Source organism: Schistosoma mansoni (genome assembly GCF_000237925.1).
Source record: "Schistosoma mansoni, WGS project CABG00000000 data, supercontig 0150, strain Puerto Rico, whole genome shotgun sequence".
NCBI classification, from domain to species: Eukaryota; Metazoa; Platyhelminthes; class Trematoda; order Strigeidida; family Schistosomatidae; genus Schistosoma; species Schistosoma mansoni.
Window position 1 is genome coordinate 666822 of NW_017386047.1, and position 26385 is coordinate 693206.

The following is a 26385-nucleotide window of genomic DNA, read 5'->3' on the forward strand; positions in this document are numbered from 1 at the left end:
GCGTGGCTTGGAAGATGCCCGCTTGGGGCGAGTCGTTATGGCTTTTCGAGATCGTGACCTGGGTCGGGGGACGTAGGGGGCTGGCACATTAGAGCGGTCTCGGAAACTGAGACGAGTATGGATACATCTGTCCATATCCCCATGAGCCGAAGGTCGTCTAGCATCGAAATCCATGTTTGTACGAGAAGTAGAGGCAACAATATAGTTGTCTTTGGCGCTAGCGCGTGCTAGAATTTTGTCTGCTATGAGGGCTACCTTGTTCAGTGGGGTGTCTTCGAGCAGGGCCGTAAGAGTTGGTTGGATACTAGCTGGTAAGGCTTCGAGCCACAACTCTTTGACTATCTCAGAGTCAGCTGTCATGTTTCCTGCAAGGGATTGCAGGCGCGTGAGGTGGTGGCTCGACTTAGCATCACCCATAGGGTGACGTGCTAATAGTGTCCTCAATCGTTCCTCTCTTGATGGGAGGAAATGTCGAAGGATGGCATCCTTAAGACGGTCATAAACGTTCGGAACGTTTGGATTGAGGACAACCTCACGGACAGCGGTTAGGTGATCCCCGGGCAATGATTCCAAAGCGTAGGCGTACTTCTGCCTTTGATTGGTTATGCGGCGGATCTCAAATTGAGATTCCAGTGGCGCGAACCAGACTTCTGGATCATGAGGGATGAAAGGAACCGGTCGAAAATTAATAGCCTGTACCTCGGAGTCTATTATATTTAAACTACTCTTATCGTTATCCACCATAGTAAGTTGCCAAGATATTATATATTGAAAATATCAATACGAATATATGCAACAGAAGTGGATAGATACACAGATTCACCGAATTGATCTGGGTTGGAAAAATGGCCAAGTTTGTATTGTGTTCGATGAATTGCGTTACTAGTTTTGGTTCACCAGATATTGTGCGTGTTCCAAATAGGGTTCACCAGTTTGTAGTGGATGTCGAGTCGAGGACGGACTATGATCACCACTACAATTCGTTTACGCGCCCAGAAATGACTCGGTTCCTTTGATAGCTCGTAAATCATGAGGCTTTATTAATCCAGATCAAGTGCGTGAGCAAGTTCGAACCAAACAAGGCGGAGAGCGGAAGCAGAAGTGAAACTGATACAGTTAAACAAATACAGTAAAACAATCTCCGGTACAATTGGTTACAATAATAATAATTGTTTCCGTTATTCCAATCGTGTTCTTATCGAAACTGGCCGGTCATTTGTCCTCCTTCTGAAATTTTAGTTCTTTTGTCATCATCTTGTTGCATATAATAGGAGAACTTCTGTTTTAGGTGTTATCTGCCAGTTTTAACAAACCTAATTTTGTGGAATAGACAATTAGTTTTGTTATTAAATACGGAAACTTTCAAATAACACTCGCATTCACTGGTAATAATTCAGTGTTTCAGTTCGACTATCCTGCCTAACAATGAGAAACCTAGAACAAATGGGTTGCGCTATGATAAGAGTGTGAAGGTATTGGATTTTTAATTGCTTTAAATACTTCGTTTCATTTTCTATTGGACACAAGTCCTTATTTCGATTTTTTCAAGGTCGATCAGTCGGAAACACTTCACGAGGTACGCCGTTTTTCCGCCCATTGTGATTGTCATATTGATATGACATACTGTCAGATAGTATATAAAGTCTTAACCTGCAAACGTTTATGTTGAGGATATGTTATAACACATATTTTTATGTGGTTGCTTAAATAGAAAATTGGTAAGATGTTGCAAACTGAGATAGAAATCGACTGTCATTATTCTAAAAAGTCACGTTATGACGGTTTTGTACCATTGTTTTGGCTCAAAAATAAGCTTTCTATTCTGCAGTACGTCAAAATAAGTTGGCTATAAACCAGATTTAACAGACGAGTAGCGTTAATCAGTGTACTTTTCAACGGATTTGCCTGTCATCTTTTTCGAAGTGATCGCTTAAATTTTCATCCACTCAGTGTGTCACACAGCGAGTGCTCTATAATGTAAGATTAGCAGCTGTAGATTGGCGAACTTGTCCATCATTATATGAATAAGATTTCCTGTTGTTTGTTTGTTCGTAAACAGACTGGTTGAAAATGTATTGACTACAACTGTCTTTTTACAATGATTTGGTCTTTACCTACGCTAAGCATGTGGGTTGTAATAAAACAGGAATATGTGTACAATTGCTGACCATTTTCACCCCGTGATTAAATAGTTTCCAGCGGTTTGACATTTAAACACGTTGCCAACGTATATGAAAAACATAATCAGTGTTACTTTTTTTAGTTCTCCTTTTTTCTCTTCATCATCTAATGTTCAAATATGTATTATTAGTGTCTGTATAAAATCCTAATGATATTTAGGTTGTGAGTACTTCAGATAAAGTAATTTGAGTAAATATATTACTCAGGCTCATATTTCTCCCTATCATGTCGCTCATAATATCCTTGAATTCTGTCCCCCATTAAGTATGTTGTCTCGTTCAAATTTTTCTACTACAAGCCACTTACACCTTGTATATTCTGGGGTTTATTCCTTAGCTTCTCTAAAAAGACGTATGAGCTCAGTTCAAATACCACGACGATCATATTTACTAGTTTCTGGTAGTATTGCTTTCTTTGAGCTAGATGGTTTAATTAGTTGACTCTCGTTATCATTTTAGATCCTACTAGCACTTCTAACCTTTATGACTAGTTTTCATAGGCTTTGTTATTCATTATGTTCTCTAACTGGTTCGTTTGATTAAACTGATTAAGAAATCAGTTGACTTACCCATCTTGGATTGATATTATTTATTTATTTATTTAAACACATATATATTGGCACAAAAGGGCACCAGATACATATGCGCCATATTTAAATCGATACTGATTGCAGATTGACATAAGTCCCGTGTTTTTCGGAATTTTTTTTCATTATGAATCATCTGTCTAAAGTCTTTATATTTTCAAAATTGAATTCGTATCTGTATTCGTTTGAATGTATTGCTGTAAGGGATCACGTAACTCCTTTCACTGTTAATGTGTTCGTTTATGTATGAGGAAAGTGGAAGTTAATTTTGTCTAGTGTAGCTCATCTTGCAATTGATGTAGCTTGTTTTGCGTTTCTTTTGCTGCTGTATTTGTCTTCATAAGACGAGATGTAGTGATCATATAAATGCATAAGTATTTATCATGTACAATACATTGGTTTGTCATTTGATTTCCAAAGATGATTTCGTAAGAGTATGTCACTTTTCTAGACATCTTTTAGTAAAGTTGTGCGAGTAGTCATTGCACCTGCTTCAGTCTGGGCACCTGGGCAGTATCACAGCCCTCAAGCAAATCGAATGAGATTTGTATGGCGCATATTTATCTGGTGCTTCTTTGTATCAATATTTATGTGTTTAAATAAATAATAAATAAAATAGTCATTTTTGTAGGTTGTAAACACAAAAGGTGGCGAGACTATAGTTTGTGGACGATCTGTTAACCATGTTGAAATGATCTTAAGAAGATCCAACCATTCACTACGAACTTAGATCTCACTGGTTCGTCCGTAAATTGTAATCTTGCTTAGGACAACATTTTTTTTTGTATTAATAGTGAACTTTGGCTTATCCTAATTGTCTCTTCAGTCGTTATTAACATAGAGCTTGGGACAGATATGTATTACCTCAAGTCATCATACCACATTAGTACAACGAGTTCAAAATAACAAGATGGATTGCAAAACAGATCGAAATAATGTAGCTCCAATGATAACGGAAAAGATTAAATATTGATGAAGCGCTTCGAAAAGATAGTGGAAAGCAGCGTATCGAGGAATATTAAGATTCAAGATTGAGATGTGAGTACATTGTGGCTGATCCTAACTCAAGTCACTCAGCTTCTCCAACCAATAATCGTGGTTACGATGCCGACCACAATCACATAATCCACATCTACCACCATGGCTCAGACCAATAGTCACTGACTTCGTGAACCAATGCCATGTTTTGGTTCAGTCGCTCCTTGCTTGCTCCCGACCTACTTTCACACCCGCAAGCATTACCCATTAAGCTAGAGTGTGCCTAAAAATGCGTAACATTTTGTATTTCATGAGGTTATTGCCGTTGTATCGTTTTCGATGATGTAATACAGTTTTAATAACCTGACCACAAGTATCGCTTAAAATGTTTTTTTTTAAATTTTTGTTTTCGTTTCTAACAGCTTATCACTCTGTCTTCTTTTTTTTCAAATCTTTCAGTTACTTCTTAAACCGCCATGTCATCAACATTGGATCATTTGAAAAAACATACTATTATCGTAGCGGACACTGGAGACTTTAATTGTATGTTATCAATCTTGTGATTTAACAAAAACTCTCATTTCCACTTTATTATTGTTATTTACAGCTATCAGAAAGTATTTACCAGTTGATTCAACAACAAATCCATCCCTAATTTTATCTGCATGCAAATTACCACAATATTCACAACTGTTAGATTCAGCAATTCAATATGCCAATAAACAAAAACAGTGTGTTTGTTTTCTGTTGTCAATGTCAATGAATTTTTTTAGAACATTAAATGAACAAATTGAATTAGCGTTAGAAAGAATATTTGTATTATTCGGTTGCGAAATTTTGAAAATTGTACCAGGACGTGTATCTACTGAAGTGGATGCTCGGTAAAAGAAAATTAAAAAAATGTTTTATCTATTCTTATCTTACATCTTGCAGTTATTCATTCAATGTACAAAAGCAAGTAGAAGTAGCTTGTCGTCTGATTTCAATGTATGAAGAATTAGGATTCTCTAAGGAACGTGTACTTATTAAATTAAGTTCTACATGGGAAGGTATAAAAGCCGCAAAAATATTAGAATCTCAATATGGTATCCATTGTAATTTAACATTAATGTTTTCATTTTATCAGGTAATTAAAAGAAGGTATGATTTCAAAGTTATGTCTATTTTGTAGCATTTTTTGTAAAATATCTTACAAATTTTCTTATTAATTGATACTTTTCACGTTTCACCGATGAGTACATGACTTTTTTCATTTTCGCTGCTTACGAATATCTTCCATTCAGTTCTCTTTTTGAATAATAACCAGTAACTTTTCAAATATATAGTTTAGTAAAAACATGCATAGAAATCTGTATAAAGAGACCCTTCTCGTGGTTCTTTTCACACATCTATCACGATCGATTTATAAATATTCATAAGTATAATTAATGATGGTTCTGAAAAAATGTTCTCTACTGAAATGTATCAAAATCCAGCGAAGAAAAATTTTCTTTTCGACGAAATCATTTACTTAAGCTGTACATTCATATATATATAGTTATATGGAAACTATATGTTTATAGAAGGCTAGGAAAGATTGCATTATGAATTGATTCGAGAATAAATAACAAATGAGGTTACGTACTAATGAAGGGGTAAGGAAGGAAATAATATATGGGTCAGATAGTAGTCTTATTGACAGATATGAAAAGCGACAAAAACAAAGATCATAATAATAGACTGAATTATAATCAAGAAAACTTGTATAAGGGAATGATAATAACTGTCTAGAGTTAAGAATGTAAAACAGTGATTTAAAAAAATTCCATAATAATCAAAGTGCAGAAAAAACAACAACCAGAAACATACCCATTAAGAAAATTAGGGCCAAGAAAGGATGATTGGTTGGACAAATTGTTTCTGCACGCAAAGTTCAGACTGGAGTTCGTGAATTGCCAATAACTCAGCAGTGCATAAAATATTGATTAGACTCACTTTCGATCCGGTTCCTTTGACTCTGTAGATTGCTTTAAAGGAAGAGTCCTTTGAAGCGATATGTCCACAGTTGATTAAATGCTCCTGTATCGAACTAGTAATTTTTTTACATTCTTCTTTTAAGAGCCAAGGCGGATAGTGTTCTGAGATGCGTTTGGACAGTGATCACTTTGTGCGGCTTTTGTAACGTGCCCCACATGAGCAAGTAAATTTATAGATACACATCGATGTGGCCCATAGCAGAAGTTTATGCTTAACACATCCCAGAATGGTAGGCCATCTAGAGAAAACAATTCGAAGCTTAGCTGTGTAGAATGTTTTATTGAACGATTTTAGAATCCGTTTATTTAGGATTTCAGCAGCAGTGTCTCCTTTAAATTCCATATTCATGAACAAAGTTTTCTTCTGTACTGTCGAAGCTATTTCATGACGAAGTCTAGGTGTTAAGTTGCTATCGAGGGACCTAGGTGGATAACCATTTCTGATTAGGGACTGTCGAAGATGAAATAGTTCTTCATCTATTGTGTTGCACAAAACGATCACTCTCCAAACGCACCTCAAAACACTATCTGCCTTGGCTCTTAAAAGGAGAATGTAAAAAATTACATCCATTCAAAAATAGCTTTGACTAGTACAAAAGCTATATATTCAAATTTTCTAAAAGTGAGATCGAAACATCGTCTACACATATATGTATGTATACTTGTATCGAGATGTATATGTACATAATTAAATATCACATTGTAACGTGTAGTACTATGTCAAACCGACATGGGTTATTCTAGCTTCTGGACAGATCGATTTATTCATTTATCTCAAATCACATTTTGACCCTGTCAATTATTCGCTTATTAACCTTGACTGCTGGTATATGAGGCTACGTGTGTTAAGATGGTGAAGATTTGTAGCTCAGGTGGATAATTTTGATGAGGTTTTATTCTCTGAGCTAGATGTTAGAAGTTTGTGAAGTTTGTGCTGATGATGTTGTTCAGAAGAACGACGAAAGCTCCACAACCAAACCGTATGGTTATGTGTGCGCATTGCTTATCCTACTCATGACATGTCTATAGCTTATTTTTTTCTGACTATAAATATTGAGTTACGCTCACTCGCCTTCTCCGCTCACCTTCGCTTTTGCACATCCTATTACAAATGTTTGTCTGGATAAACGTATGCTTGAAATAAATTTCTCTAACACAACCAATATTTGACTTCTTATTACCGCCGTCACATACGGGGTTCGTCTGGGGGTAATATACAGAGTTAAATGGAAGATTTGTATTCATAGCATATTCGTGCATTCATCCAAATCGGAGTCAGATTAGCTGGCCACAAAAGAATAGTTGGGTTTTTTTGGAGAATGTTCGTTTTGTTTGTAAGTTTTTATTTATTTCACCCATATATTTTGATAATTATATTGGAATAGTTCTTTTTTAAAAATTAATTTCATAGGCTATCGCTTGTGCTCAAGCTAATGTTACATTAATTTCACCATTTGTTGGACGTGTACTGGATTGGTATATAGCTAAACATGGTAAGAAAGAATATACTAGACATGATGATCCTGGTGTTAAATTGGTTACTCGTATCTATAATTACTATAAAGTCCATGGTTATAAAACACAGGTGAGTCAGTGAGTTTTTATTTCAAAATAGTTATAAATATATATGCAGACTAAGATGTTTGAGCTAGTGAAGCTACCTGATTCTTTAAAATGATGTAGACAAAGTGGGGGTCCGAATCCATAACTTAGTAATCAAGAATTGGGTAAAATTGTTGTATAAAGCATTTTGTTGAAGCTAAAGGTAATTCTCATAATAAGTTAATACTATCTAGTAAGCTTTTAAATTGAATATAGAGATAACTCGTTTCCCACTTAGATTAACCCAAAGCTATTAAGTTCATGGATTAATTCAAGTGGGAAACGAATTATCTCTATATTCAATTTAAAAGCTTACTAGATAATATTGACTTAGTATGAGAATTAATCCAAAGCTATTGAGTTCATGGTAAGCCCTTGAATGCCCTCTCAGAGCCGAGAGTGGGGATGGCTCACCCTCTCGAAATGCTCTCACACAGCCTCTGACAGGGAAGTCCTACTCACTGCCTTCTCATGGCACTACTGTTGTTTACCAAATTGAGAGAACGAAAAGCGAATGTCCGGCACTTTAACCGAGTTGGTGGGCACAGAAAGTCCATCTAGGGGAGTTGGAAAACCCTGATTCCAAACCAATGGTGCTCTAGGATCCCGAAGAAACAAATGGCGTATGAACCAATCGTTGATCACCGGCTACCATGGGACTGCATCTTCTCATGATGCTCCACTTCCTTGTGGATCAGATCTTTAGGCCAAAGGCTTGAAGTGTGACCCCCTAAGAAAATCACCTGCTTTAGTCTGGGTACCCGGGCAATATCGTAGCCCCCACACAATTAAATGAAATGACAATTTTTTTGTGTGGCGCATATATATCTGGTTCTCCTTTGTACCAATATTTATGTGTTCAAATAAATAGTTCATGGTAAAATATGAAAATCTTGAATTTCGTTGGATCTCAAACTGAAACCCAGTGGATGTTCAGCTTCACATCAAAAATAACATAAAAAATAGGAAACCTTGAAAAATGTAGATTAAAACAGAATAATACAGTGTTTGACTAGAACGACCGTTGAACTTACGATGAAGAAATTCCTCTTTATCAGAAATCTGTTGATAAGATCTACTACTTGGTCTAATTATTCGGATGGATGATCGAAAATCACATCAGTACTTCCTCTATATGTGATAACTATGTAACCAACACGATGCTACTTTTTAGGTATACACAAACTTATGAATATTCGATATGAATGAACAGACCGTTAAATGCTAGTCTGGTTTTCGGAAGTGGCATCGACCTTATGACTTCTGAAGAATTGTAGCTTTCACCATGAGGCATCATCACTCTTTGATATGAAGACACTTCAACTCCTAGGGCAGAGATTAAATTGTTTGAATGATCTCTGGCTGTAGTTTTATAGCATGGTTCTTTTTTACGGGATGCGGTCGCTAACCGCTTGCCTGACCCTCCTCTCTTACCTTGGGCTTGGGATCATCAGTAACCTTAGAATGGCTCAAGGCAGAACAAACGACACATGTCCCATTTTATTTACTTTTGCGCCAACTAAACATACCCTGTAAGATTCAGCTCACTTACTAAGTACTAATTTGATGCAGTCGACTATACATCGACATTGCTTTTTGGGAGGAATAGCCAGACCGAAATAAGTGTTGCATACTTTTAATCCGCGATCTGTTGAGTGGAAGCTAAGTGCCTAACTTAACTTTCGCACAATCGCTTTTCGTCCTCTCAATGTCGTAAATAACACTTCTTCCGCGAGAAGACAGTGAGTAGGACTTCCCTGACAGTAACTATATACACGTGGTCATGTGAGAGCATTTCAAGGGGGCGAGCGAACTTTCTCCACACTCGACCGTATCAGGGCATTTGGGGGAGAGTCACTACTAGTGAATTACGATAAGCTTTGAAGATTATTGAATGGTGTAATTTTCCATCATAGAATAACTTTAACTAACTAGTGACCTCTTAGCTGACATACAGAGTTATTTGGTTTATTTAAAGAAAATATAGTAAATGGAACAATATCTAGTTAGGTCATGGTTATGTAATCCATAAATTCAATCAATCTATTATACATCTACTATTTGTTTGGATTAGTTCATGTTAACTTATTAAGTTTGCTAGATATCTAGTAATAATGATGGTAATTTTATTATTAGAAATCGATTAATTATCAATAATATGTGCTAGTTATCCTTTACTTTCGTTTATATTCAATATTTTGGTACCATAATTTAATCAATACTATATTGTGCTTCGGTCAACATATCACAGTTATATTGTATTGTATTTTTTGGAAGGGTCTCATAGAGATTAGTTTAATTTGTAAGTTGTATTTATTACAGATTGGTTTCTATTAAAGCTCAGTCAAAAATCAGGGAGTACTAGATAGTTGTTTCTTCCTAATATAAGTCTGTTCAACGATGCTCTTTTAAGACCTTATCATGGACTAAACCTATAACCTTTGATTCTTTCAGCTCCAGTCAGTCAGTCAGCTACAACGTAGTACCGGGCACATTTATGTATTGGTGCAAGTTGCCATACCTCGTTAGCACAAGAAGATTAACACCGGGTTCATAGAAGGAGTTAATTTAGTGGTGGTAGTATATAAAAGAAAGGTTGTATATAAGGATATAGTATAGGAAGGAAGAAAGTTATGAAGCTATTTTAATCTTAAGGTTTAAGGGAAGAGAAAGAGTGTGTACACTTAAGCCATTGTGATCGATTCTGAGCCATGTCACCTAGAGTCTCCAACCATTGGTTACGATAGTCACGCGGACCCCAACCAGGTAGTCTGAATCTTTCAGCTAATATTTAACGATTGAAACAACTGAGTCGGCTTACGGTAACTAGGGTGGTATAGTTGTCCAGTGCTCCTTGGTTTTCAATTAAAGTCAATCTCCAATGAACGCAGTTTGCAAACTACTGTATTACATTTGGCAAGAAAGTATGTATATAAACATGTAAATCAAATTAACTAGAGTTATCCTTCGAAAATAATAAATTTCATGTTGATTAAATCCTAAATACTAACAAAATAAAGTCAATAGTAAAGTTCGTATAGGTTCGTACAAGAAGAGGTAAGAAATATCATATCACTTAAGATAAGACTAAGAACCGATCATCCTTATTGTGTAATATGGCAAATAAATAAGATTGCATGTACCTCCTTTGTACACAGTCAGTCACAACGTATAACTTCGTACCTACGTACATCAGTTCGAGTTGCCATACCACATTAGCACAGAGATGCAGTTGTCGATTCAAATCCCATAGTGGTAGAAGTATTAAGAGTATAAGCATTATGTGAATGATTAGGGTTTGAAGATGTTATCCAAGGAATATAATACAGTGAAATAAGTTTGGAAAGAGAAAAAGGGTAGGGACATGAAGAATTCAGAAGATTAGAATTTGGTAGAACACAAAGAGTGGATGCACCTTCGCCATTGCAAACGATTTTGAGCCATGTCATTCAAGGTCTCTAACTATCGCATGCTATCATCTCGCGAATCCCAACCAGGTAGTCTACACCTACCAACATGGTTCAGTCCAATTATCAGTGACTTCATGGATTTGTGCCATGTTTTGGTCTGGCCGCCCTTAGCTTTCTTCCAACTTACCCGACCGTTGCTGCTACCTTGACGCGGTGGTCGGGCTTGCCTATCGTGATGAACCAATCGAGCTATGCTGGCTGGAACAATCGTTCCTCGAGGTCCTACCATGCCAGACAGGTCGGTTGAAGAGCGGTGAGACTAAAAGCAGCAATCCCAAGGTCCGAAGGCGAAGTCGTACTGCTGACTGTACAGAGGTGTGACGGCAGTAAGGTGTTTCCTTCAGACAACCAGCATAACAGCGATGCTGCCTTCCCATAAGGAGGGGTGGGGTTGGAAAAGGTCGACCCTAAAAATGCACACCTCGCCTTATCCCACGGATTTCCGTCTCCGGCGGTAAGGTCCTTTGAAGAACGGAGCTAACACTTCAAAAATCCCCTACAAAAAGGCCGTGCATGACTGGTCTCAAGCAGTTGTCCCTTAGGCACTGCGGTCACGTTCCCAGGTCGTTAAGACCAACACTGATCCAACTTCGTTTTCAGATCCCTCAAGAAATACCCTTCCACGGTGTGGGCAGCCGGGAAGTGATATTAGCCCTCATACCCGTAACAGCACACGAGACCAAGTCGGTCACTTTCAAAACCTTCCTTTGTACGCATATGTAAGGTTTCTTCGGATTGGCAACAATTTTGTCCGCTATTTAGAGTTGGCGTAATCATGCTCTATTTGGGAAACTGCTGAATGCGCATCTTCATTTTCGGTATTGTCTGTTTTCAAATAAATTGCTATGAATGATACCGATAACAGAAATCGTAACACTTTTCCCCAACCATGTTAACTATCACATTTTATTATAATTAATTGTGTGTGTAGCGTTTTTGACTAACGTCAACTGGATTGCTTTTTACAATCAGACAGATAGAAGGAGCATTTAATAGCTGCTTTTTTCCAATGAGAATGCTTATTCGGTGGAATTGAACTATATTAAGATTAAGACACGTATTGTTAACATTTGTAATTGTGTCATATCAAGAATTAACTGAAATGTAAAAATATGGTTCATTAGATTTTAGCCTATTAGTTCAGTGTGATTGTGGTTACCTCTACGGAATCTAATCGCCGCGGTTGTAATCCTCGATTAGATTATAAGTGTACGCCTTTGAAAAGTCCTAAATTAGAACAAAATAACTTCAATGTTAAACGATAATCATTAATGAGTAGTGAAAAATTAACTTGACAATCAAAAACAAATATTCTGAGTACCATTTCAATCAGTATTACTTTGTAATTGGAATGTGGTAAGACAAAAGATAATCACATCCATTATAATTAGTGCATTAGAAAAGAAACTAATTAAGAACTTTCTAGAGCAATCAAGAGATTACGCAATCGTTGTAAATAAATGCTAAATTCGTCCCATATCCTTATATACAACCTTTCTTTTATATATTACCACCATTAAATTAACTACTTCTATGAATCCGGTGTTCATCTTGTTGTGCTAACGAGGTATGACAACTTTGACCGATGTATATGTGTGCCTAGTCGTACGTTGCAGCTGACTGACTGAAGTTGTTTTACTTGAACATCACGTTTATCTTACAACTCATCGTGCAACTGTTTTGTTGTAAATAGAGGGTGTTATCGAGTGCCCAATAGAGTCATTTTTTAACAGTTGAATTCTAAGTTAGACCACCATTGAAAACCTGGAAGCATTGGACGGCCGTGTCGTTCTAGAATGGGGAATTTTCAGAAGTTCTGATCCACGACCTCTCACATGGGACTTGAACCCAGAACCTCCGGTCGCACGTGAATGCCTAACCTCTAGATTACAGAGTCGGTATCCAACGGTGTTGATATCTAACTTCAATCTCTCCACCCTATCACTCTTCGTCCATTGTCTGGGGTGGATAACTGTCTCACACATGACACGGATTGGGCTCCTCTTGTCACGACATCTCACCAGAACCCCAGGAAATCCATCTTTAATCTAGTCACCAGTGAACGCATAGTTCTTATCAGTATGGGGACTTGTATAGATTTTATTATTTTTTAACAGTTCAGTTCGCGATTTAATCTAAGCTTTCAGGTTTTCAGTGATGGTCTAACTTTGAAAATACTACAATCACCAGAAATCCCCATACTGAGAACTGTTTTTATTAGAGCAGCTCATTTGTTCATTAATTCACGAGTATTATAACTCAAGTATAAACTGAAATACACTAGTCATTTAAATCAAGATGTAACAAAATTTACAATAATGCTAGTTGGTTAATCAAAAGTCTGTATAACTAAAGATTATATCATTTACATTGTCTTTGTAATTTACGACGTAATTAAAGTGTAACCATTGAAAATGATACATATGTACTTGGATATAACCTATGTGTTATTGATTCAATAATCTTTATCTCTTTTGAGCACCTACAACTTTGACAACAAGATCAATCATTAGAACATTTAGATCGTATGATAAACATGTAACATTCTACACCATTAAATGGAATAAGTATTATGCAACACCAATTAGATATGGTATGCCTGGCAGCAAAAGGTTGATTAGAACAGAAATACAAACAAAGAGTAATTGTAATAACAATAGAAATTATGGAACAATGAAGTTGATTGGAGACAACTGATGAGTAATGTGCAAATGAAGTATTGAATGTATGGTTTTCATATTTTACCAAGACACTAATTTTTTACTAACTAATTAAGACTGTTCTTCCTTACCTGAGTGTATGATCACTACAAAGTACCGCATAATAAAATGAACATTCTTTCAGAAGATTATAATCAATTATCAGTATGGGGTTGTAGAGTTTATTATGTTTTTGATTGTGATCATGAACTCATTGGAGATAAACCACAGTGGAAAATCTGGAAGCACTGGACGACCGTTTCGTCGTATTATGGGACTCCTTAACAGTGCGCATCCACGATCTCGGTCACGGGGTTAGAACTCAGGACCTTCGGTCTCATGCGTGAACCCTTAGCCTTTATTTAAATATTCCCCTATTCTATTTGTTTAATTTTTTGAAAAAAAGTTTTACATCTTAACTGACATACTTTTATAGATGTATAATTTTCATTTCATCATTGAAAACATAAAGTTCATCAACGAAGAGTCCTATTTCCAAAAAATCCTAATTTAAGACTGTACAAGCAATATATATTTATATGTTTATGTATTTATTTAAACACATAAATATTGGTATAAGGAAGCACCAGATATATATGCGCCTCACAAATCTCATTTGATTTGTGTGAGGGCTGTGATACTGCCCAGGTGCCCAGACTGAAGCAGTTGGTTTTCTTAGGGGGCCACACCAGGAGCGTTTGACCGAAAGATCTGATCCACAAGGCAGTGGGGCATCGTAAGGAGATGCATTCTCATGCTAGCCGGTGACCAGCGATTGGTTCATACACCATTTCTTCCTTCAGTATACTGGAGCCCATGTGCACCATTGTTTCGGTATGAGGGTTTTCCAACTCCCCTAGATGGAGTTTCCGTGTCCACCAACCCGGTTAAAGCGTCGGACATTCGCTTTCGTCTTCTCAATTCCGTATACAACACCCCATTGGTGAGAAGGCAGTGGGTAGGACATCCCTGACAGAGGCTGTATTTGTGTCGCCATATGAGAGCATTTGGAGAGGGAGAGCGGACTCTCCCCACTCTCGGCCATACCAGGGGTATTTGTATATAATCTCTTGGATATTCATTGCGTGCGGACAATATGACAAATGAATAAACGTGGTGATGCAATTAAAAAGGTTATGATAATGGATTACGTAATAACAATAGTAATAGTAGAAAAGACCTTGTAAAAATTAGCAAGTTAGCAACGGATTATAACATGAATGGAGTAAGATAATTAAAAAATGTTTGGTTACAATAATAATTGGTATTATAAAGGGGTTAAATATATTGAATTCATGGAATAAAATCATAGGAGTATGAGCAATAATTAAAGAGAGGGGAGAATATATCCAAATACGAAATAAAATAATAGTTTAAAGTGATTGTAAAGATAAGGATAAGACGTATTTTTTTTGTGCACACAGTTCGGGCTTCATCTCATGAATGACAAAAGCTTCCATCGTTTTAAAGAGTTGAATACGAAAATTCCTAGGTGGATTTAGACAAGCTGTGTAAACAACTTTTCAAATCAACCAATGAATCAGTGAAATCAGTTAGCTACAACATAGGAATAGGCACATATATACATCAGCCAAAGTTGCCATATCTTATTAACACAAGATGAACACCAAATTCATAGAAACGGTTACTTCAATGGTAATGGAGTTTATTCTTATTTATTTATTTAAACACATAAATATTGATACAAGGAAGCACCAGATAAATATGCGCCTCACAAATCTCATTCGATTTGTGTGAGGGCTGTGATACTGCCCAGGTGCCCAGACTGAAGCAGGTGGTTTTCTTTGGGGGGCGACACCCGGAGCCTTTGACCGAAAGGTCTAGTCCACAAGGCAGTGGAGCATCGTAAGGAGATGCAGTCCCATGGTATCCGGTGACCAACAATTGGTTCATACGCCATTCGTTCTTTCAGGATACTGGAGCCCATGTGCACCATTGGTTTGTAATCAGGGTTTTCCAACTCCCCTAGGTGTGCTTTCCGTGCCCACCAACCTGGTTAAAGCTCCGGACATTCGGTTTTCGTCTTCTCGATTCCGTAAACAACACCCTGGTGCGAGAAGGAAGTGAGTAGGACTTCCCTGACATAGGCTATATATTTGCGTGGCCATGTGATAGTATTTGGAGAGGGAGAACGGACTCTCCTCGCTCTCGGCCGTACCAAGGCATTTGGGGGCAACTATTTCGAATGCTGGTAATGGAGTGATTGGAATCGGTCAAATATTCAACGATAAGACTTCTAATTGTTTTTCCTCTCATCCTTATAGAATAGTTTAAAACTACACAATATTAAATGTAGAAATTGCGACTGAAATTCAATCAATTTCAACGCTTTGTTCGATAATTAGGTCTAAACTATTTCAGGCCTATTTTAATCGAAATCACTATTACCAATGAATATGTATAAGGTATACATACAATAAGATCTCACTAAAAGTTTGTTCATTTTATGTATAGTCAGGTCAAGAGACAATTTGTTGTAGAAACGTTTCTTTATTGTGTAAAAAATGTATGTGTCTGTGTATGTATTTGTATGTTATTGAGACTAAAGTAAATGAATACCTTTAATTGAGTGGTTGTTTGAATCTTCCCAATTGATGTTAAGAATTGCAATTGATCAGTCTCTTTTGATATATGTTCATCCTGTGCTGATTTCTTCGATATTGTCAGTAAGCCACAAGCATTTTAAGTACATATAGATGGTGGCTAGCAGTGAAATCTAGAACGTGCGTTTTGTCTTATTATTTTAAACTTTTAGGCTCAATGTGGTTGCATTTCAGAGTTGATGTTTACTCCAGGACTTAAAGCTAGTACATTTAACTCCAAATACCATCGCTTTACCCACGTAGCTACTGAGTCCAAATGAACACTGGTTTTTGCAATGAGTTGAATTTCCAGGAGTGAATATCGACTCTAGGATGCAGGCACATCAAGCTGACTGATCCCAAAAAGTAAGAAACACGCGTCGTGAATTCCACTGCTAGCTACCATTTATCTGGGTTTGTGGATATGGAAGAGGATAGAACCAAGGGGAGTTGGAAAACCCTGACTCCGAAACAATGGTAAACATGGGCTCCAGAATCCTAAGGAACAAACGGTGTATAGACCAATCATTGGTCACCGGCTACTATCAGACCGCTTTCAAGAGTATGAATAGATAATCCAAACCGAAAAATACAGTGTTAGTCTATAGGATTGTTGACTCTCGAACCGATCATATTGGAGGATACAGTTTATTTAGCTGCAGTCGTTATGTGACGTTAAACAGTCTGAAATCTGTTACTATAGATTAGATGTATTTACCTTTTCATCGCCTAATTTTTCACCACTTCTATTCAAATAGCATATTCATTGTTCAATCTTTTTATTCATCATTAATATTAAAATTTTGTTAGTTTGTTTTACTTTATTCTCATCTTGTGTTAATTTCATCATATGACAACTTATTTTAACGCATATTTATAGGGTGCTCTATATTAGTTATAAGTTGTCTTTTTAATAGTTGAAATCATGAGTCAATTGAAGCTAGACCACCATGGAAAACCTGGAAGCACTGGATGGCCGTTTTGTCCTATTATGGGACTCCTCAGCAGTGCGCATCCACGATCCCGCCTTGCGAGCGAGGTTCGAACCCAGGACTTACCAGTCTCGAGACAGAGCACTTAACCGTTAGACCACTAAGCCGGCATCCAACGGTTGTTGTCTATTGTTCGACACATTAGTTAACAGCTATTTAATGACCAATCAGTGTAAGAAAGTTTCTGTAATTTTAAATTACCTAAAAATGTATTCACTATGGTAACTGAATGTGTATTATTATTATTATAGTTATTCCTTAGAATTCACCTTTTATTCTTGTCGAATTTACCAAGTTAAAATGATCATTTTGGCATTAACAAATCAGTCAGTCAGTTAGCTACAACATAGGATCAGGTACATATATACATCAATCCAAATTGCAACACCTGATAAGCACAACAAAATGAACACATCGAATTCATGGAAGAAGTTACTTCAATGGTAGTAATCTATAAAAGAATGATTGTGTATAAACATTTTAATTGATATGTAAAATGATCATTGCTTACTTAGTTGATTTATAAATGACTTATAGTCTATATGAAATATTTTTTCTTCATATGAACAGTTGTTCCTTTTGACTTCATATTGTTGTTGTTGTTGTTGTCGTCGTCGTCGTCGTCGTCGTTTTTTTTCTTTCTAATGACTTTTACGTCAATTCATTTGACAATTCTCATAGTTATCATTATCACTACTAAGTGTACATACAAAAAATCATACTGATAATACCTTTCTATAATAAATCTTTCTAAAGTTGAATAACCAATAGTATAAGTGCATAACAAAAAGAGACATACAGCAATAGAAAATCATGGACATATATAAACTCGTACAAAAATCCTTTTCATACAAAATGGTTTGTTTTGATGTTTTATATTCATTTATGTTTAAGGCGTTAATGAAGTTAGATATTAATTGATACACTGTAAATTGGTCAGTCAGTCAGTCACAACGTAGAACTTCGTACGTACGTACGTACATCAGTTCGAGTTACCATACCACATTAACACAGAGATTCATCTGTCGATTCAAATCCCATAGTGGTAGAAGTAGTAAGAGCATAAGTATTATGTAAAAGATTACGGCTTGAAGATGTTATTGAAGGAGTATAATCTAACAAAATAAATTTGGAAAGAGAAGGAAGATAGAGAGAAGATTAGAATTTGGTAGAACACAAAGACTGGATGCACCTTCGCCATTGCAAACAATTTTGAGCCATGTCATTCAAGGTCTCTAACCATCGATTGCTATCATCTCGCGAATCCCAACCAGGTAGTGTACACCTACCAACATGGTTCAGTCCAATTGTCAGTGACTTCATGGATTTGTGCCACGTTTTGGTTTGGCCGCTCCTAGCTTCCAACCTACTCCTACACCATAAAACATTGCACGTTGGGGCAGTCGGTAGTTGGGCATACGTAACACATGTCCAAGCCATCTCAACTGATGAAGTTACCCTACTTCATCAATCGATTTGGCATCCTTACCTAATACCCGTTTCCTAACAACTGGAAATTGGTTGATAGGATTCAATCAGGAAACATAGGAATTATTTTTTTTACTGAAGGTCAGACATCGCTTAAATGATCATCCTAGCGATAATACTTCCATCTATACAAGACGTTTTTTTAAATATTATTGTTGGTTTTTAATGTTTATTTTAGATAATGGGTGCTTCATTTAGAAATGTTGAACAAATTCTTGGTTTAGTTGGATGTGATTTATTAACAATAGCACCTAGTCTATTGGAAGAATTAAGTAAAATGTCAGAAGAGCCCAGCGTATGCTTGTCTATAGATAAAGGTAAATAAATTTTTAATTTGTTTTTATTTGGTTATGAATCCAAACTCTGTTCCACTCTTGTTTTGATAATTATATAATATTTTTAATTGTTTCACTAGGACAAAATGTGGTTTGAAGCTGAACTGCTTTACACAAGTTACTTGATTTGTGTGTGGGTTGTGATACTGCTCGGGTGCCCAAACCGCAAAGTAGGTGGTTTTCATAAAGAGATTAACCCGGAGCCTTCAACCTAAAAATCTGATCCACAAGGCAGTTGAGCAACTTTAGGAGATGTGGTCACATGGTAGTCGGTGGCCAACGATTGGTCCATACACCATTTGTTCCTTAGGATTCTGGAGCCCATGTGCACCATTGTTTCGGAACCAGGGTGTAGCTGTATATAATACCCCAAAATCAATAGCTTTTTAAGTGTTCGACATTGAATGCTGACCACATTAGTTTTAGTGGACTTGTTTAGCTGAAGGCTTTCGGTCATGCATCCGCACCAGATCACGTTACAGCACAGCCTGGGAAACATCTCCTACGATCACTAGCTAGATTAGATCAATCGCTTCTCCATATATTAATAACGCATCAAATATATCTTCCAACCTCTTCGCTCCTGACTTTTGATTTTAACTGGGTGGGCACGATTCAATTATAAAAGGTGTTACTGGTTAATAGTTGTCAAACTACAATACTGGTGGTATCTTCAAGGGTTTTCCAACTCCCCTACGTGGATCCTCCATATGCACAAACTCAGTTAAAGCACTGTGCATTCGCCTAATATATAATATACTCAAATACTACTAGTTAGTACTGAGTTGTGTTTAGATTTTTCACTTCTATCGCTCATGTCATAGAAATACCGCACTCATCTAACTGGGTTATCTTTGAGAGAGATACTACAATGTTTCATGCACCATCTAAAACAGACGTCATCAATACTCGACTATATATACAGTGAATGATAAGTGTGAGTTTTATACATACGTACATATACTTAGTGTTATCCATGAATGTTAGTTTAAATTGTGTTCTAACCGAAAAAAAGATCTCACACGAACTAGAGAACAAATGTGAATATACCACATGTAACACAGACACTTCAATCGATGTTTATGCTTAGTTTTTTTTAGACTAAACCTTTTTTTCCCATGTCGGTTGATCTCATACTGATGCGAAATGTATGAACTTATGTCAACATGTATATGTAAGAATTGATATCGACCGGAAAACTACCATATATCTAGAAATTTTATTACTATTATAATTATTATTTAAACATAAATATTGGTACAGGAAGGCACCAGATGTATATGCGCTACACAAATCTCATTTGATTTCTGTGAAGGCTTTGATATTACCAGGGTGTCCAAACCGTAGCAAGTGGTTTTCTTAGGGAGCCACACCCAGAGCCTTTGACCGAAAGATCTGATCCACAAGGCAGTGGAGCATCGTAAAGAGACGCAGTCCAATGGTATCCGGTGACCGACGATATGTCCATACGCCATTTGTTCCTTCAGGATCCTGGAGCCCATGTGCACCATTGGTTTGTAATCAGGGTTTTCCAACTCCCCTAGGTGTGCTTTCCGTGCCCACCAACCTGGTTAAAGCTCCGGACATTCGGTTTTCGTCTTCTCGATTCCGTAAACAACACCCTGGTGCGAGAAGGAAGTGAGTAGGACTTCCCTGACATAGGCTATATATTTGCGTGGCCATGTGATAGTATTTGGAGAGGGAGAACGGACTCTCCCCACCCTCGGCCGTACCAGGGCATTTGGGGGCACAACAAACAAAAATACACTGATGAAATTTTTTCTGCATTATTCCTGTTATATTCACTTGAATTGAATATGCTTCATTTAAGTGGATTAATGTTTATTGATCAATGATGATTTTTTTTTATTATAACAAACAAAACACCCAGCTCAAACCTCTTGTGATCATTCTTATCAATCGGATGAATATTTAACTGAAGAAGAATTTCGTTGGCAAATGAATGAAGATGAAATGGCTAATGATAAATTAGCAGATGGTATACGACGTTTTGCTAAAGATGCTTTATTATTAGAAGATTTAATTAAAACACGTATACAACAACAACAACAACAATCATGATAAAAATCATCATCTCATAGATTGCATGTTTGTGTGTGTGTGTGTGAATCAAATTGAATTCTGTTGTTTTGTATACGTGGTCATTTTCAATCCGATCGTCTTGACTTTCATTAAATTGCAAAAATTCTTCATTTCTCCGTGATTCAGTTCATTCATGAACATGCTTTACGTTTATTAGCATAAAGTAATTTATTAAAATTCATTACTTCTTAATGATTACGTTCTCATTCTTTTTAAAGATCAAAGTCTTATGTAGGGTCATTGTGAATTAGATCTTGGGATTTATTTGTTTATTCGGACACAAATGAGCACCGAATACATATGCGTCACACAGGTCACTTGATTTATGAGTGAACTGTGATACTTCCTGGTTGCCCACACCGAACGAGGTGGTTCTCTTAAGGGGCCACACCCAGAGCCTTCGACCTAAAGGTCAGATCTACAAGGTAGTGGATCAACGTAAGATGCAGTCTCATAGTAGTCGGTGACCAACGATTGGCTGACACACTATTTATTCCTTAGGGTTCTGGAGCCCATGTACATCATAGTTTCGAAATCAGGTTTTTCCAACTCCCCTTCGTTGGAACCTCCTCAATTTCCACCAGCCCGGTCAAAGCACCGGTCATTCGTTATTTGTTCTCTCAATTTCGTAAACAACACTCCCGCTACGAGAAGGCAGTGAGTAGGACTTCCTTGGCAGTGATTGTATGCATGTGGGCATATGAGAGCATTTCGAGAGGGAGGAGTGACTCTCCCCACCCTCAACCGTACCAGGGCATTTGGTGGCACATTGAAAACACGGGTTCTCTTCCTTATAATGTAAAGCTGAACTTGTACCATACTATTGATAACCCATAATCCGGAGCTCAAACTGCTGAATTGATTTAAAATGTGGGAGCTTTATTCTCTGTTGCACCTGTTAACGATACTAAGTGAAATACCTTGGTGTTTCTTCTTTATGTATACTTTGAAATTACCGAATTTCACGATATACTCGGGGCTTAAGAATTCGAAATGCTGATTATAAAGGCTTATCTTGATGATGGGTTATAGTTGAATTTTTTGGAACCAGTGGATTTTACAAATGTTTTTAGGCTATTTTCTATAACCAGTTAAGGTTTTGTCAAATAGTTTACTCAGGTTGAGAGCTTTGGTTTATATTCGTGTTATTTTACTGCTGGCAGTTGTAGTCATCAACATATTATAGCCTTGCTCTCTCTTCATTTCGGATAATTGTATGGTTGATAAGGTAGTGAGTCGTCTGTAGTGGCTAGGACATGTATGACGTCCCCCCATCCACCGCCTGCTCCTACGCGAAATATCTTCTGTTGTAGTTTGGAAAAAAGCTAAGAGCGGCAAATAGATCGCGGCATCAGTTCACGGTGTTATTGGCTGTAGGAATAATCGGTACTAGTAGGCGCAGACTACTTTGTTGAGGTCTGTACATTCTAATACACTGGAGAAAACATTACTGATGTAATTTAAATGAGCGTGAAGATAAAATAAATACATCAATCGTGAACACACTTTGATCTCTGTGTCTGTACGTGAATGAACAACATACAACATATGTATACTGGTTTGCTATGTAACTTCTCGATCTATCCTTATTACTAAAACGTTTGATCTATTTAAAAAGAGTTGCGTTTTCAATGTGTTGTTACCGTGAACCACACTTAACATTGAGTGGATTTCTTGAAAGCTCTTCTACGTTTAACAAAAAGTTTGTGTTGTATCTAGAGCCTCGGTTCTTTCTATGCCGCGTACTACTAGACTACTTGAACGATAGAACCCGCAACGTCGCAAGAGAAAAAACAGAAGAACTACTAAGTAGGAACTTTATTCCCCAAAACAGTGTCAAAATATAGTACAGAAATCTCATGTATTTATAGTTATTGGGTTAATGTAAATCATCATTTCGGTTAACCAATAGGCACATAGGGGGGTCATTCTTATCCATCCAATAGGGAAGCTACACATCGACATTCTAGAATATTCCCTTAGGAGTGATTGGATGGGATGTCTTCTGCTATTTCTGAGCTTCTCGAAGGCTTCCTGGGGTTTACCAACGAGCCTTCCTTATAGTTTGATACTGAGTTGTTGTGTATTAGTATTACGTTGTCGACATAATCAATTTTGTATGATCTTTTGGAGACTTATTAGTTTTAACTGTCTGTAAAATATAATACAGTAAAGAGATAGAAAATAAATATGGCTATTTACAGGAAAAGGTTGAAACACGTTTAATGAATAGTAATGGAAGGGAATAAGGCAGAGTTGAGTAGTTACGGGTCATTAAAATTTCCACGAAAAGACAGGTCAAACTGATTCATGATGAGCATTACATCGGTGCAATATGATTGGTCTTTTATTTAATTTTGCTTATGACTAACAGATTTCAGTTCGAGATAGAAAGGAAGTTATGCTTATTGATATATATATATAAATTTGAATCAAACAAGAACAGCATACGTAGGAGAATAATATGGGTTCACTTATCTATAACTTTACAAGTCGCAAGCAGTTGAAGTGAATCTATGGAATAGAAGGATTTATATGATTCGCTACATTCATTGCCCATAGCTTATCGAGATACGATTTGAATGTTGAGTTCAGAAGATAAATCATGTACGATGACTAGTACCATTTCTTGACTGTAACTGCTACGTTGGTTTGGTGGTATGGGTTGCACATTGTAATGACCCAGTTAGGCCAAAATGAATGAACTAATCGTTTCTTGTAGCGTTGAAATGCTAGACAAGTCGGTTGTAGAAAAATAAAACCGAAAGCGCTAGCTCAAAATGCATTCGCAAAGTCGTACTGCTGACTGCACGAAAGTGTGACGGCGGTAAAACGTTAGAAAAGACCAGCTTCACAAATATCACACCTTACTTTGTCCCACGGATTCTCATCTTAGAATTTTTAAGACATTTCCACTGTATGGAGACTCAACTTGGAGAACTACCACGTCAATTGTCAAAAATCTGCAGATACTTATAAACAGTTGTCTACATAAGATTCCGCAAATTAGTTGGCCGGACGCTAGCAGTAGCAAACTACTGTGGCAGAGAACAAACCAGCTTGTAGTTGGAGAGGAAATTAAGGTAAGACGCTTGAGGTGGATAGGACATATTGTTGATGTCATCAAACTACATCACAAGACAAATCCCAACTTGATATCTTCAAGGTAGGACAAAGAACACATGGCCTCTGAAGGCTGAATAGTACTTAGGATAAACTGGAAAGGAGTTCAGGACATAGTTGGTCAAAGTATCCTGATGGGCGTAATTAAGTAATAAACCTCCCCATAAACTAATTCACTTAAGTATCAGGCTAACGTTCATTACATAACCAATTTGTGGAATATATAGTGTTGGTGCTTGTTAGAAAGGCAATGGAAGTTTCACAACTAAACCAACCAGTTCATTGAGCAAAATACCTTCAAAACAATTTAATTATCTACATAGAATTACCATGAAAATGATCCATCATCGGATAAAAGTTACGTTTTAACCAACTTATACAATATTACAACCTACATCAACGATATTACGTGTAACCTGTAAACAAAACATGGTGCTTTAATTGACAACATACGACCGATAAAAATGGGTTAAAAATAAAAATCAATAGTTGAAACAGTGAGACTATAATTTATGAATGACCTTTGAGTGACGCTAAATTGACCTTCAGAATGTTCACCTACAAACTAGAACTAAATGAAAGTTATAAACTAGTATAAAGAATTATAATTTACAGTTAATTTTTAGGTTTAGGAATTAGATTTAACATTTTCATCACTAACTGATATGAGCTATAATGTCAAAATAGTATTTAATCAAATGAGTAGATGAATTTCGCGCTAAAATTCAAGATCTGCTATCTTAATTTTGATTGATTCGTCTATAAATTATAGTCGCACCATCGATTCATATGATTCAGTTATTCAGTTATTCAAGGATATATTTTTTTGATCACTTGAAGTTAGACATTAACACCGTTGGATGCCGGCCAGTTCAGTGTCCTAGAGGTTAAACGCCCGTGCGCAAGACTGATAGGTCCTGGGTTCGAATCTCGCGCAACTCTGAGGAGTCCCGCAATAGGATGAAACGGCTTCCAGGTTTTCGATGGTGATCTAGCTTCAATTGATTCATGATCTCAAGTATTGGAAAGTATTATTTGATGAAAAAAAAGTTTTCTAAAATATTTAGTCAATCAATGAATATTGTGAGCGAAGATAGATAGTGACTAGCAGTGGAATCCAGGACGCGCGTTTCGTCCTATTTGGGACTTGTCACCTAGATGTACCTGGATCTCGCAGTTGATGTTCATTCGAACCTAGTACCTTTCACTTCAAACGCCATCTCGTTATCCACCCTAGCCACTTGCTTGTGCGATGGGGTGAAGTTTGAATTCATTTAGTATTGTTTGTTTGAATCTATACTATTATACTGCATCTTCCAAATTATTATCTAATTTATGTGGTATATACATTTTTAGTGCCCAAATGTACCTGATTTTGCATATCATGAGTCAATTGAAGCTAGACTGGTAGTTCCTGGATTCGAATCTCGCGAGGTGTGGTCGTGGATGCGCACGGCTGAGGAGTCCTACAATAGAACGTCGAAGTTTTGTGAAAAAGTAAATTCTCAAGGGAACAATTCCTTGAGAATTCACTTGTTTTAAACTAATAATCAGTCAATCATTCTATATTGATAATATTACTTAAGAGATTATGTAGGATCAAAATAATTTAATGATAACATCGGTGATTCCGAACAACTGTATGATGTGGATACGAATCCGTATTTCAAAAAGCTTCCATTCTCTTAAGATTATCAACAAACATGTAATCTACTTTAAACAGAGACTGGTTAAATTCATTTAGTATTGTTTGTTTGAATCTTCCCATCGATGTGTTAGGACCGAAACTGGAAGGTTCAGACAAACAATACTAAATGAGTTTAAACTTCACCCTATCGCACAAGCAAATGGTTATCAGGACTCAGTGGCCGAGTGGATAACGCGATAGCGTTTGAAGCGAACGGAATTGGGTTCGAGTATCAGAGTGAACATCAACTCTGAGATGCAGGTACATCCAGTTGACGAGTCCCAAATAGGACGAAACGCACGTCAAACTGGATTCCACTGCTAGTCACTATCCATCTTTGCTTACAAAGACTTGTTAGTTTACTCTCAAACTATACATATGAAACTATACAGTGATATTAACAATTCGTATGTTTAGTGTAACTCCTTTCACTATGATATTGTTAATTTATTAGGATACCAAATGGTATATATACATATCATTGATAATTACGTAGGGAAAACGTTTTGACATTGATAACATG

General features: G+C 36.8%; 2 protein-coding genes across 2 annotated transcripts; both read left to right on the forward strand.

Annotated features, from left to right (window-relative positions):
- Window positions 1-1549: 1549 nt before the first annotated feature.
- On the forward strand, window positions 1550-21249 carry Smp_070600 (transaldolase). The gene is made up of 8 exons (XM_018798919.1): window positions 1550-1576; window positions 4205-4288; window positions 4353-4476; window positions 4519-4626; window positions 4679-4871; window positions 7172-7345; window positions 18793-18931; window positions 20841-21249. The coding sequence occupies exons 2-8, from the start codon at window positions 4222-4224 to the stop codon at window positions 21029-21031; spliced, it is 996 nt and encodes a 331-aa protein (XP_018646668.1). The 5' UTR covers window positions 1550-1576; window positions 4205-4221; the 3' UTR covers window positions 21032-21249.
- A 1796-nt stretch (window positions 21250-23045) lies between these two features.
- Window positions 23046-24702, forward strand: Smp_204790 (unnamed protein product; the record flags this gene model as incomplete). Its single annotated transcript, XM_018798931.1, has 2 exons — window positions 23046-23204; window positions 24697-24702. The coding sequence occupies 2 exons, from the start codon at window positions 23046-23048 to the stop codon at window positions 24700-24702; spliced, it is 165 nt and encodes a 54-aa protein (XP_018646669.1).
- Between the last annotated feature and the right edge of the window lie 1683 nt (window positions 24703-26385).